This window comes from Grammomys surdaster, unplaced genomic scaffold (genome assembly GCF_004785775.1).
Source record: "Grammomys surdaster isolate TR1022 unplaced genomic scaffold, NIH_TR_1.0 243, whole genome shotgun sequence".
NCBI classification, from domain to species: Eukaryota; Metazoa; Chordata; class Mammalia; order Rodentia; family Muridae; genus Grammomys; species Grammomys surdaster.
The window spans coordinates 5,328,586-5,343,323 of NW_021604688.1; the positions used below are offsets into that span (position 1 = coordinate 5,328,586).

The 14,738-nt window shown below is 44.8% G+C and overlaps 1 protein-coding gene across 1 annotated transcript in view; it reads left to right on the forward strand.

Moving 5' to 3' along the window:
• The window catches only part of Mocos (molybdenum cofactor sulfurase), a 47,852-nt gene that overhangs the window by 4,111 nt on the left and 29,003 nt on the right, over window positions 1–14,738 (forward strand). The window contains exons 2-5 of the mRNA XM_028774833.1: window positions 1,970–2,059; window positions 7,077–7,143; window positions 8,804–9,445; window positions 12,921–12,997. Of these exons, the coding sequence (XP_028630666.1) occupies window positions 1,970–2,059; window positions 7,077–7,143; window positions 8,804–9,445; window positions 12,921–12,997 (876 nt within the window). The remainder of the gene's footprint in view (window positions 1–1,969; window positions 2,060–7,076; window positions 7,144–8,803; window positions 9,446–12,920; window positions 12,998–14,738) is intronic.

The following is a 14,738-nucleotide window of genomic DNA, read 5'->3' on the forward strand; positions in this document are numbered from 1 at the left end:
TCTCTCTCTCTCTCTCTCTCTCTCTCTCTCTCTCTCTCTCTCTCTCTTTCTCTCTCTCTGTCTTTCTCTCTCATCTCTGAGTTCAATCTATACTGATCACATATTTTAGGGCCATCCAGCACACTACTGTCCAAGAAAGCACTTTAAAAAACATTGGAAGAGATTAGGTGATATTATTTTAATGGCATCAAATTCAAAAGATGACAAATGAGATAGAAAAATGGCCAAGGAACCTCCTCTGGGTTCAAACTAAAGGTACTGCTGCCACCCCTGTTCAGTGTCTGTCACCACCAGTGTGTTTCCAGCAACTAACAGTGTTTACATATGTGTGCCACTCTTTTCCTATAAACTGTAACATTTCTCACTTCCAGACTCTGTACTTACTTGAGGGTCTGACTAATAATGGTGATTTTCAGGGGAGGTGAATAAAAATGTTCCAGAATTAGGTAACATAAGCAGCCTCAAAGTTGTACACTTACAGAGGATGGACTTTTATGGTATGTGGGTTATATCGGGATGAAATTATTGTAAAGTAAACAAAAAATACCTTTCATGACACAAAAAAATTGTTAAATGAATTAAAAAAATAAATCAATCTATTAATATCTTATGAATTTGAAATAAGACGCCAGAATTTGCTTCATGTGAGCTCATTGTGTGTGTGTGTGTGTGTGTGTGCATGCAGGTTCACAAGTATTGGTGAGCACTTGTTAAAAGCATCAGTCCACCTGTGGATCTTCAGGCTCCATTTGCTTGTTTACTTGAGACAGGGTCTCTCATCATGCTGGTACTGGTGGATTAGAGCATATGTCAGACCAGAGAGCCCCAAGGATCCCCTGCTTCCACCTTCCCAGTGGTGGGATCACAAGCATGGATTCTAGAGATCAAAGTCAGATTCCCATACTTACAGGGAGAGTGCTTTACCACTCGAGCTCTGGCTCCGTCTCCTGTCTGTTCCTGTCTCATGTCAGTCAGTGTTCATGAAGTAGTACTGACAAGAGACAGGACTTTGAAGAGATTGGTGAGAGCTGAGCTTACCTAAAATAGATGCTAATGGACATTGCTTTTCAGCCTTGTGATTTTATAATGTTGCATTGAATATCTTCACACACAGGTCATTTTGCAAATTCCTAGGTGTTTATGAGACACACCTGCAGAATTGTTGGGGCAAAATGACTTTATTTAATGTGTTACTGATGTTGCCCAGATGTTTTTCCATGAAGCTGCATTAATTCCCCCTTTGTCAGCCTTGTGCTGTTGGCTTGCTGCCCACACCTTTGCCCCACAGGGAAGCACTACTCTTTTGATCTCTGCCAATCTGATAGGCAAATCATAGCATCTCCAGTTTATCTAAGTTTGTCTGTTGTCTTCAGAGGCAAGGCTGCAAGGAAGGCTTTCATCCTTTATCTTCTTTGAAGTTCTACTGGGAGTCTAGACTTGAGAACAGTGGAACGGTGTGGGGAAGAAAGATCAGGATTCACCTTACTGGGAAGCACACAGCTTCTGGATCAGGGCGTGAATGAGCGTGAGACTGCTGTTTCATTGTCTGCTGGAACGTCCTGTGTGGGGTGTCTTTCCAGGCTGGTAAGAGGACTGCTTATCAAGTAGGCTCCTCAGGGCTCTGGGCTTATATTAAGAAACACACATGAAGAGGTTCAGGGATACCTGCTGTGTTGAAAGGTGTTGAGACAGGTGAGTGCGGTGCTGCACACCTGGAGTCCCATCTCTGGGTAGGCGGAGGCAGAGGATCAAACATTCAAAGTCATCCTTGACTACATAGAGAATTCGAGGACAGCTTGGGATGCGTAAAATCCTGCCTCAAAAACAAACAAACACACACACAAACAGAAACAAAAGAATGGGCCGCAGTGTGTTCACACTAGTCAGATCTTCATGAAGTGGCCAGCAGACTGGTGGAGAAAAACCTACAGCTTTATTTGTGCTTTGTTTGTTTGTTTGTTTGTTTTAGGAACTGTTTACCTTGACCACGCAGGAGCCACCTTGTTCCCCCAGAGTCAGCTCACTAACTTCACTAAGGATCTCATGGAGAATGTCTATGGTAAGGAACAGTATGTACAGTGATTTCTGATTAATCCATTATTTTGTGTTTATCCTGTTGGATTCATGGAGAACATGGGGAATACACACAGCAGAGTCAGACCAGATGGAGGGTCAGGCAAGCACCCTGGGTCATGGTGTATTATACCCATGTGTCTGGGGTAGAAAGTCCTGGCTCAGGGGCACGTAGACTACTTCCAGAATGGGTTGGTGTCAGGAAGGAAAAATAAGTTTGAAAGTGTTGTGTTTGGTGGTGCTAAGACACTGCACAGTGCAGAGGGTAGGGGATCATGAGGAACATTCATCCATTCACTCTATACATTCCACAGAGTCACTATGGTGTGTGGGTTGCAGTGTTATAACATTAGAAGACATAGCTCCTTTCTTGTGGAAGACTTTGGTCCAGACCTGGAAGACAAGACTTTAATCAAGTGATCTCCAACTAAATCTGCTTAGTGACTGTATAAAAGGCTGTGTGTGGAGGTGGCTGGCATTATGGGTATCTGCATTGCAGGAAAATAGGAGGGTTGGCAGCGCATATGTTAGGAGACTTGGGAGGAAAGCAAATGTTGGATGATGAGTCAGAATTCACTGGGACAACAGGAGGAGATCGAGGCCAGCTACCATGCAGGAAATTGTAAGAGCAAAAGCCAGCATCTAAGACCACAGAGGGGAGAGAAGGGCAGAAGCCTATCACCTGGAAAGGGTGATGGGGCAGGACCATTGAGGCACTGTAGATGATGTAGCAGTGGCCATTATTCTAGGACAGCCCATCCATCCATCCAGGGCATTCAGCAATATCAAAGTGTGCTCAGAAGATAATTCAGAAGAGGGAGTCAGAAACCTTGCTAGTCAGAGATGTGATTTATAATGCCAATAATGACCGGTTGATCAGTACACCACTCACTGAGCACTTGTCATGTATTAGTGTGGTGAGTATTATTGCCACTCATCTGTATGACACTCTAAGCGCCATAGGTTGTGTCATTTAACTTATGTAGTGAAGCTGTTTCCTTCAGGTTGGACATGGCCTCCATCTTGAGTCAAAGCACCTGAGGTCACTTGCATGTGTCCCTCACAGGATGAGGCCCATTGATGGTCCCATGTGGGAAGCTGATAGAGGGACTTGTGAGACTCAGTAGCATTCTCAAATTCCCCAAAGGTCACGCTCCCCCAAGGTTTATACAAGAGAAAAGCAATTGACTCGTTTGAGACTATTCTGTAGTTGGTAAAGATGCCTGTAACTTCCCTGGGGGGCTTCTTATGGTGTAGCTACCTTTGAGTGATCCACAAATATGAGTCATCTAAAGACACTCACTAGTTCACCAAGCTGCTCTTGGATGGAGTCTTTCTTTGGCCTTGATGTCGTCTTCAATGTCTTCCCAGGAAAAGTCTCATGGCATCTTGATTTACAGGTGAGCCAATGGAAGTCCAGGAAGGACAAGTAACTAACCTAATGCTACACACTTAGAAAGCTCTGGATCTAGGGGAATAGAGCCTAAGGCCAAGTCCTCCCACCCCAAGATTCTCCTGTTCGTGACAGTCCCGTTAGGCTATGGATATGCACAGGGGTTTAAGTCTGCACTCTGGGCAGTCAGGAGATCTTTTATTCTGAGGAAGTCCTCAGAGAAGGTGCTAGTGATTTTTTTCATGATTTTCACCTATGATTTGCAAAGAGACCTGAAATTCTCCTTCTGCAACCTTGGCAAAAGCTATAACTGTGGGAAAGCAGTTATGCTGAGAGATGGTTGGCAGCTTCCAGACCTAAGTGCTTCTAAAGACACAGGCTTAAAAAATGATCTGAACAAAAAGGCATTGAGGGTATGTGCCAGGTCCCACAGGTTGCTAGCTGATATGAAAGAAATATGTGGTAGCCAGGCATCCAGTGTGACCCTTTGATGTTACAGAAGGAGAATATAAAGGAAACTGGGCAAAGCTGCTTCACGGAATGTGACTTGTCCTCTGGGAATGACCGTGCCTGGCCCAGTAGTCTAGGCCTTTCCAGATATCAATGTTTCTTTAAAAAAAAAATGGTTTGACCAAATACTGCACCAAAAGCAAAGGTTTATTTTTGCTCACAGTTCAAAGGGCTACAGTTTATCATGGAAGAAAGGGCTTTGGTAGTGGGAGCAGAAGGCATCAGCTCACACCCCAGGTACAGTCAGGGAGTGGAGAGAAAATGAAGGAACGAACTGTGAAATCTCAAGGCCTCATTGACTCACTTCCTCCAGAAAATATCTAGCTCCTAATGTTTCTGTAACTCCCCCAGACAGCACCACCAACTTAGGAACCAAGTTTTAAACACATGAGGCTAAGAAGAACATTTACTGTTCAAATCACCTTGGGGCTCATGTCTAAACAGTTTTGAGGGAGATCATGACACTTGGGGAACATGAAGAAGAGGAAGTTTTTTCTCAAAGTCAGTGAAAGGAGAGATGAGATTGGGTGAGCCTTCAGTGTTGCAAGTAGGTGGCAGGAGCTGTTCAAGCTGGCCCCTTTTGATGCTTCCAAGGAGGATGGCAGTTTCTGCAGAGACAGAGCCAGCAGAGGTGGTGGGAATGACAAGGCTAGCCAACAGAGGTCTAATTCAGTGGGAGTGTGGCTCTGTCTGGTGGATGGAGGAGTTAATGGACAGAGTTTCTGGCCACATAAGGGGAGTTTGCAGAGAAAGTGCTGTCCTGAGAAAGAGCTGTCCTGGCTATCCCTGACTTCCTGTCCCCAATCCTCTTCCTAGGTCCCATGTTGTCTTATAAATAAGCAGAAGGTTTTTCTTATTTAACAGTTTTATTGAGTTACAATTGACACATTATAATGTTTACCCAATTCATTTGTGTACTTCAGCCATTTAAAAAATAATTTAAATTGTTTTATTATTTTAAGTTTTGCTTGCATGTATGTCAATCACTGTAAGTCAGTTAGACATTCTTATTTCTCCATGAGGTTTCCAACCATTCACAGTTAAAGCCTACTAACTCACCACTTTCACTTTCTCTAATGGTCTCAGTGAAATATGAATTTTATTATATGAAATACATTTCATATAAATGAAATCATACAGCATGCAGCTTCTTGTGACTGGAGTTTTTTGCTTAATGTGTGTGTTTTAAAGTTTTTTATCAGTATATATTAATTATACATAATAGTGGGTTTTATTATGACATTTTCATCAAAGTATATATAATGTACCCTGATTATATTCACCCCCCATGATCTCCTGGCCCCATCCCCCTTCTCCAGATTCCTTCCTTTTTATTAACTAGATCCCTTCAATTTTTGTGTCATTTGAGGTTGGGGTGTGAGCCAAAGAGTTTAATTAGGGTTGCTTATCGGAGAATGGCTTATTTATGGAACCATGGGCAACTTACCAGTGGCTGCTTCAATGAAGAAAACGTCTCTCCTTCCCCCATTAACTGTCGATTTCAAATAGGTCTTCAGGGATGGCCAGGTCCTTATGAGCCCCTGTCCTACTCCATGATGGAGTGGTCATAGACACAATCTTGTCCAGTTCTTACACTGGTTATCACATATGCTGTGAGTTTAAGGGAGTAGCGGCCACATCATTCCTAGAAGACAGGATCCCACGACATTCTTCCTGTGACTCTTACATTCCTTCTGTTCTCATTTCCAAGATGTTTCCTGAGGCCCGGAAGGGTGATATTAATGTCCCATTGGTGGCTGAGCACTGAGCAGCCACCTGTTCTCAGCACTTTGACAAGTCCTGTGTCCCTGCAGTAATTGCTGCTCACTGCAAAAGAAGCCTTTCTGACGAAAGCCAAGAGTATCACTAATCTGTGCGCATGAATATTAATATTTAGAAAGCAGTTTGACAGACACAGTGTGTCTATCAGAATAACAGCAGGTTTTTAAAACTAGGGTCTAGGGCCCTCACCCTCCTTTCACCCACATCGGAGTCCCTTGACGTTGCCCATCGTCGACAGCCTAAAACCTTCAACCATCGATGTGACTCGTCTCACATCAGTGTTTTGGGGTTGTGAACTTGTCTAAGACCCCCCATAATTAGACATCCAAATTCAAAATTCACATAGTTGGGATTGATCATAAGATGCCTTCTCTAACTAAACAGAGAAGGGGGAGATGCCAGAAGCCAGGACCCTCGCCCTTACCCTCACCCCCTACCTTTCCCCACCTGCACAATGTCCTCTGAAGCGTGGCAACTGCAAGATCCTGCTTAGCAACTGCAGATAGACTCAAAGCAGTGTACCATATCATCTTAAGAATAGCAGGGAGACCATAACTCAAGCAGTGTACCATATCTTCTGAAGAACAGCAGGTAGATCATAATTCAAGGCAGTGTACCGTATAGACCATGACATGTTTCAAGGCACAGGCCAAGAAGATTTTGTACTTTTCCACCATCTGGCCCCTCTTACCCCCTCCCCTTGTGAAACATGCTATAAAAAAGCATTTCATGTACAAAAATAAATAAATTATTTATAAAAAAAAAAAAAATAAAACTAGCAACTATTAATGTTGCTAGCTACAGGCTTTTGATCAGGTTTACAGTCGCAGATATGAACTTCCTCCCATGGCTTCAGTTGGAAAGCAGTTGTTTGCCTTCAGAGTAGTCATGCCTCTATTACAGCAGTGGATAAAAATGTCCTCCTGGCATCCTGCATAGTACCTTCTGCACTGTAAAAAGCTGAACATGTTTTTGATGTCCATTCATGTCATAGCCAGTAGTTCTTTTTTTTTTTTTTTAATTGGTAAATAGTTGCTCACTGTATGGGGATTGCTGTATTTTGCCTATCTGTTCACAGTTGCTGGCCATTTCTGCTGTTTCCAGAATTTGGTTTTATGATTAGAGCTGGTATGAACATTTGTATAATCTGTGTGAATATAAACATTTATTCCTTCTGAGTAGGTACCAGGAGTGGAATTTCTGGACCATATGGGAATGTTATGTTTTAAGTTCTTGAGAAATGGAGGGAGAAGGCTTTGAAGAGACACAGGGAAAGACCATATTCTGACTCTAAGGCGTTGTCTCTGAAACCTACCAGGTAATCCTCACAGTCAGAACAACACCAGCAAACTCACCCACGACACTGTGGAGCAGGTCCGATACAGGTGAGCCATAGGGGCCTGCCTAAGCTGGCTACCCAGGTGGGCAGACTTTCTAGTAGAAGTCTATATCACTCAGAGCTTCTGAGATGGTTTCAGAAAGAATTCAGCTAAGAAACAACACATGTGTGAAAATAACCTCAGATCAGAAGACAGAGGGTAAGTACAATATGTGTCAGTAAATACAAGATGGTGGCTCTGGGTGTGTGTTGGCGTGACAGGAGTGGCCCCATGGTCTCCATTATGTCTTCAGAAAGAAGGACATGTCCTGGTTTTCCTATTAGTAGATTGTTTTATTAGGCCTTTTAATGTATTCATAACCCTCTGACTGCTTTGAGACAGAGAATCCTGTAGCTTGCTTCTAACTCCCTCTGTAGCAAGGTCGGTCATGGACCTCCTGCCTTCACCTTCCAAGTGCTGAGATTGCAGGTGTGCACTGACACACTCAACTACACCATTGTTTTGACTAGTTCTTGCATGGTAGAGAGCTCTTTAGTTGTTATCCATGTGTTATAACTGGTTTGTGATAAATCGTCTTCACATGGTGTAGGCTACTTAAATCAACAAAATTCAAATGATTTCAAATTTGAAAGTGCTATCAGGGCACTAGTAATTAAAGCAATGCTGGAGAGAAGGCTCAGAGGTTCAGAGTGCTGGCTACTCTTGCAGAGGACTGAGGCTTGGTTCTCAGCACCTACAGGGTGGCTCGCAACCGTCTATAATGAATTCGGGGGAGTCTGATGTCTTCTTCTGTCTTCCATGGGCACCTACACTCACATGGTACACATATATACATTCAGGCACACATGTAATAAAACAATAAACAAATGAATCAATGTCTTTTAAAAATTAATTCATGAATATTGTGATAGAGTAGAGGAGGTAAAAGATGAAAGCATTTCAATAACAATCAGGTTGTTATAGGTTTAAAACATTTTTAGGTTTACTTATCTTATTTGACATGTATGAGTGCCTTGGCCACATGTATATATGTGCATCATGTTCATGGCTCACATACACAGGGGTCAGAAGAGGGTGTCAGGACCATTGGAACCGGAATTACAGATGGTTGGTGCTGGGATTTGAATCCAGGTCCTCTGCAGAAGCAAGAAATGCTTTAAACTGCTGAGTCATCTTCACAGCTTCCTTATAGATATCTTCAATTATAATTTATTTATTAAGATGCTTTGGTCCTGTACCTGAGGCTACCCTGGAGCTTACTATGTATGCTGTTTTTTTTTTTTTTTCTTTTTATGGAGCAAAGTCTCTTGTGTCTTGGACTAGCTCTGAACTCACTAGACTGCTGAAGATATTCTTGACTTTATCATCTCCTTCTTGCATTCTGCGTGCTGAATTCTGGGCACCATTATGTAATCCTGGGGACTGAATCCAGGGCTCTCTTCACGCTTCAGCCTTTAACCCTACGTCACTGATTTCTGCTGTGTCCAAGCAGAGATGGCACTCCAGAGGCAAGAAGGTTAAATTTGATCTTTTCAAGAATTCAAGGTTATCCTTAGCTAAATAGAATGTTCAAGGCCCATCTGCGTGCATGACTTCCTCTGCCCCGCCTTTATACAACAGTGGCCAAGTGGTCCTGGGAGGTAGTGCTGCCCTACGGAGTAGACCAGAAGCAGAGAGCCCGCTGTAACACTGTGCTTCTTCCCAGGATCCTGAGTCACTTTCACACCACCCCAGAGGACTACAGCGTGATCTTCACAGCTGGGAGCACAGCTGCTCTCAGGCTAGTGGCAGAGGCGTTTCCGTGGGTGTCCCGGGCCCCAGAGAACAGTGGGAGTCACTTCTGTTACCTCACTGACAACCACACCTCTGTGGTGGGAATGAGGAAGGTGGCTGCAGCCATGAACGTCACGTCAACCCCAGTCAAGCCAGAGGACATGTGGTCAGCGGAAGGAAAGGGTGTTGCAGCCTGTGACCCCGACTGTCAGACTCCACACCTCTTCTGTTACCCAGCTCAGAGTAACTTTTCAGGCACCAAATACCCTCTGTCATGGATAGATGAAGTCAAGTCTGGGCGGAGGAGCCCCGTGAGTGCGCCTGGGAAGTGGATTGTGCTGCTTGACGCAGCCTCCTACGTCAGCACTTCGCCCTTGGACCTATCAGCTCACCAGGCCGACTTCATCCCCATATCCTTCTATAAGATCTTCGGGCTCCCCACAGGCCTGGGCGCTCTGCTAGTCAATAAGCACGTGGCTCCTCTGCTGAGGAAAGGCTACTTCGGAGGAGGGACTGCAGCTGCCTACCTTGCAGGAGAGGACTTTTACATCCCAAGGCCATCGGTGACAGAAAGGTAATCTTGTCCTGAGGTGTCCTGCATCCTTCACTAAGACAGGCTGGCGTGTATGACCTATACGATTGTGCAAGCGGAACTCAGGACTGGAACCCAGGTTAAGAGAGTTTGATGTCATCGGTAAGACAGTCTGCTGTGGGGCTCAGGAGGCAGAGACAGCAGGAATGTGACATGGTGGCTCTGTGAACTCTCTGCCCTGTGTGAGCTTCTTCACTGGGGTGGAGGATCGGATAGGCAGATAAGAGCTGCAAGAGGAAGGAGCCCCACAGGAAAGAAAGAGTGCCAGGCACTGGCCTCAGAGCACTGGTGGGAAATGACAGTCATCAACAGTAATCCTAAAAGATGCTACTCTGAACACACGAGCACACAGTTCACAGCAAACTCAGTTTCCCAGTACCTAGAGTGAACTTAGCGCCTCAGCAAGAATTAACCAAACCCAAAGCCAAAACCTGAAGCAGTGTTGGTGGCAACTTCTGTGAGCCAGGCTGAGAGTGGGTACCAAAAACATAGGGCAAGCTGCCACTTGCCTTCCAGATCTGGGGCCTTTTCCTCAGGCTGCATGGTGGGCTGTGTGGCTCTTGCTGAGGGCCTTCCTGATGGGGGAAGGTGGGACCCAGAATGTCGAATGTGTGGCAGGTCAAAATATGACTTGCGCTCTGAATTTTATGCTCTTTTATGTAAATAATGCACATCAGGAACATGTCAGGAGGCTGTTGGAAGAATCTTCTATTTAGGACTTCTCTGTGGTGAAAGTTCTTTATGTAGGGTTGTGAGCCTGTATGGTATCACACTCTTCTCACCCTAGCCCTTCGGAGGTGGAGGCAGAAGGATTTCAGTTCAAGGTCATTCTTAGCTACACAGAGAAATTGAGGCCAGCTATAGGGGACCCTGTCTCAAAAAAACAAAAACAAACAAACAAAAAGAAAAACAAAATAAAACCACCCTCCAAAACCAAGAAAGCAGGCTAACAAACTCTCCCTACCCCTAAACTAGTAGTACTATGTAAAATCTTCCAAATCCCAGTGTAGTAGTTCATTATTTAGAATAACTAAGTGAGGAAAAAAATAGCATTTGTGATATAATGTCTTTATTTTTTTTAGAGAATACTTTATTAGTTTTTGTAATCAAATCCACATAGATAAGACCTTACATATTTAATACAGTGTGTATATAATGTGTCTTAGTTACTCTTCTATTGTTGCAAATGGACACCATGACCAAGGCAGTTTATAGAAGGAAGCATTTAGCTGGGGGCTTGCTTACAGTTTCCGATGATTAGTTCATGATCATCATGGCAGCAGGCATAGCTCTGGAGCAGTAGCTGGGGGCTTACATCTTATCTACAAACACTCAAAAGAAAGAAAATGAGACTGGGCCTGACTTTTGAAACCTCAAAGCCCAACCGCAGTGACACACCCTCTCCAATGAGGTCACACCTCCTAAGCCTTTCTAAAAAGTTCTACCACCTGGGACCCAGCATTCAAACATAAGTAACTATGGGAGGCTATTCTCATCTAAAGCAGCACACAATGTAAATAAAAAACAGGACAAAGACACAGTATGATTAAATCTGGCTCACTAGGGAACATGAAAGCCTGGAGAAATGGCACAGCTCTAGAGAGCTGGATCCTAGGGGCTGAGTCAGACCACATTCCTTTGGTTCCGAATGGAACCTTTTTGGCTACAGTGTACTAGGTGCCCAGAGAGAAGAGGGCATTACTTGTCTTTTTTAAGCCCATCTTCTCCACAAGCCCCAGGCTAGAACTGCTCAATACACAGGCATAAATGTAGAAATATTTACTCCACCTTAGGTCATTTAGTTCCCAGATAAAAACCACACACAGCCTTTATACTTACAATAAGCCTTACACAGCACCAGAGCTGGGCGGTTATCTATCTTCTATGCTATTAGAATCTATTTTCCTATTGATAACCCCACGTTATGACTTACTACTTACTATGTTTCATCTGAGCCGCTCTAAACTCCAGCTGGCCAGTCCTCAGGGCCACATTCTCTCGACTCCTACCTCATGACTCCTAACCAACGGCGGCTGCGTCTTGTCTTCCTCCTCCACTTTCCTCTTCTTGTGGTCCTTCTCTGACCCCTAAGACCAGGAAACCTCAACTCCCCACCTCCTATGTTTCTTCTGCGTAGCTATTGGCTGTTGACAGCTTTATTTACCAATCCAAAGTAACTTGGGGCCAAGGTGTACTTGCAGACTCTCTCATCTCTGGGACTACCAGGCTTTGGGGGCCCTCACTTAGCATTACAACAGATAGGAAAAGGTTGGCTATCATCTGGTTGTTTGTGAAAGTCCCCATCTCACTCCTGGAGGTTGTCCTTCCCCAGGGGTCACACTTTTATTTATTTTTTATTTTTTTGATACTGGACCATAAAACCCAGATTAGCCTCCTCCCTGCTCTGCAGCTGAGGGTGAGGTGGAACTTATGGTCCTCTCAACCCCATCCCGGACATGTGAGTTTTGCTGACTCATATTAGAGCCACCCATCATGTCTGCCTCATGTCACGGCTGCTTCTCTGACAGTCTCCTGCCACTGTCACACTATCCTGCCCCTCCTGGTAGTGTGCTGTCTTTCTTCGAAAGACCATGCAGACTCCCTTTGTAGAATGCCGTTTCCCTTGGAAATCACCACACTGTCTCCTCTTCTCCTCTGACAGTCTAAGCCTCCATCATTCATTAGAGGGGAACCGGCCTGGCCCCGCCTTCTCTGCGTTTGTACTGTCCTGCCTTGGGGTGATGGTGGCTTGTTTTCTCTGCCTGTGCTTGCTGAGCCTTGTTCCCTGTTTTATAGAAGGTGATGCTGTGGGAAAGGAGCCTGTCTATCAGGTCACTGCTGTGTACTTAGAACCTGGAACTGTGCCTGAGGCGCAGTGAACTATTGGCGGTGTCAAAAAAAAATGCTGATAAAATGTAAACTCAGCAAACATTTTGACAATAAGGAAGGTTCATATCTTTGATATTAATGAGATTTTCGTATTTAACACAAACCTGTGCTTCCATACATTTTGGAACTAGAGACTCCTTTGTCGAAGAGGCTGTCAGGGACTCAATGGGATCCTCGACTTGATGATTTGTCAGTGGTGCCCTCTTGTGGTCAGAGCTCAGTACTTCAGGAGTTCCAGGCCAGTTCTGTTCAACTTCTTGAGATTTGCAAAGTGTATCTCATTCATGTTTCAAGTCTCATTCATGTGTTTTAGTGCCTTCTGTCACTGCTGCAGCCCACCATAGGAAGTCTGAAGTAGTTTGGAAGGTTGCAGAGTTGGTCAGGGCCAGAGGCAGCCAGGTGGGTCTTGGCATGCACAACTCCTCCCATGGAGGGGAGAGCCAGTTTTGTTAGGCCCTGGAAGGAAGCTATTAACAGAGCATTACCCGGTCTATGCCCAGCTGTCCTCATCTAGCACAGAATGCACGTGGACTGTGTCGGCCAAGGGTTCATACCTTGTCCTCTACAGGTTTGAAGACGGCACCATCTCATTCCTTGATGTAATAGCGTTGAAGCATGGATTTGATGCGCTGGAACACCTCACAGGTCAGTCGGTAGACACGTCTACCTGAGTGGACTAAGGCTTTGCTGCCTATGTCCTTTCGAGGCTCCAGGTATAGGTGTGGTGCTACTGAGGGAAGAAGACAAGGTCTGGAGAGATGCGTGCCATGTACTGAGTCTACGTGCGCTGAAGTCTGACTCTAAGTGTCTTCAGAACTGCTCTGAGTATGCTCAGGAGGGTTTGGGAGGGTGGGTTTGCCTTACCAGGCACAGCCATGTCTTAACAGGAATCATTCAAAGGACAAAGATGAATAACTGTGTGGTGGAACACGGTTCTGTGCCTGGACAGGACTGGATCTTTCCAGCATCTTTCATATGATGCATGTTTTTTTTTTTGTTTTTTTTTTTTGTTTTTTTTTTGTTTTTTCCTGACAAGAGCTCATGGTGGAAGCCACCCTTCTTACTATGGGATGGACATGAAAGTCTGTGCCAGAGGAGAGGGTGTTTGGTGATCCAGTCATTAACTGGGGTGCTATGCTCTTGGAAATTCTTTCCGGAGCTTAGAGAACTATGTGGCACGGCAGTTACCATTCATTGTGTGTGTATGTGTGTGTGTATACATGCATGTACTTGTGCACATGCACCTGTGTATGTACCAGGTCTGTGACTTAGTGGCTAGGCAGCTTATCCTCTTTCATTCTTGTCGCATGAATGGGACCCTTCAAGTCCTCAGCCACAAGTCCAACATTGGGCACGTGGGATCCCTGGAAGGGAGCACTGCCCTGATGAAGGGAGCACTGCCCTGATGAAGGGAGCACTGCCCTGATGAAAATGAAAGGATGCGAGTGAGCAACGCACAGGACTAAGGGAGGAAGAAGATGGTAAAGAGAAGTATGAAAAGAGGGGCACTCTGAAAAGACACGTTAACCACTGGTTAGGGCCTCACAGGGCTAGGGTTGGCAATGTCAGCCCATAATATGCCAAAGTATGATTCTCTAACTAAACTCTCCCTTTTAAAGTCAAAATTGAAGTAAAACACACAGAATGTAAGTTTCTATTTTAACACAAACTTTTATTTTCATTTTACGTACATGAATGTTTGTCTGTACATATGTATGTGTACCACCTGCATGTTTGGTGTCCATGGAGACCAGAAAGGGGCATTGGATCCCTAGAAACTGGAGTGACAAATGGTTGTGGGCTACCATGTGGGTGCTGCAAACCCAACTGGATCCTTTGTAAGAACAGCAAGTACTCTTACCAGTGGAATCACCTCTTAAGCTCCACATTCGTGTGTGTGTGTGTGTGTGTGTGTGTTTTATGTTTTCTCTTTCTCCTTGGTCTGAGGCAGAGTCTGTTGTGCTTTTTCTGCTGCTGTAAGGTGTACTCCCGGGCAGCTCTCCTGCAGCTTCTGCAGATTCTCAGGCACCACCTCCCACCACACTGTACAGAGCTGGGATTGCAGATTCCTGCCACTGCATATGGCTTTTACACAGACTCCAGGCATCAAATCCAGATCAGCGAGCTTGTGTGTGCTCAGAAAGTGCTTCTGCTCATTCGGTCATCCTGATACACCTCTCCATCTGAACAGTGATCACCCCTGGTCATCTGTCTAGTGGTCACCACTAGTCATCTGAATAGCAATCACCACTGGTCATCTGAATAGCAATCACCACTGGTCATCTGTATAGCGATCACCACTGGTCATCTGTACAGCGATCACCACTGGTCATCTGTATAGTGATCACCACTGGTCATGTGTACAGTGATCACCACTGGTCATGTG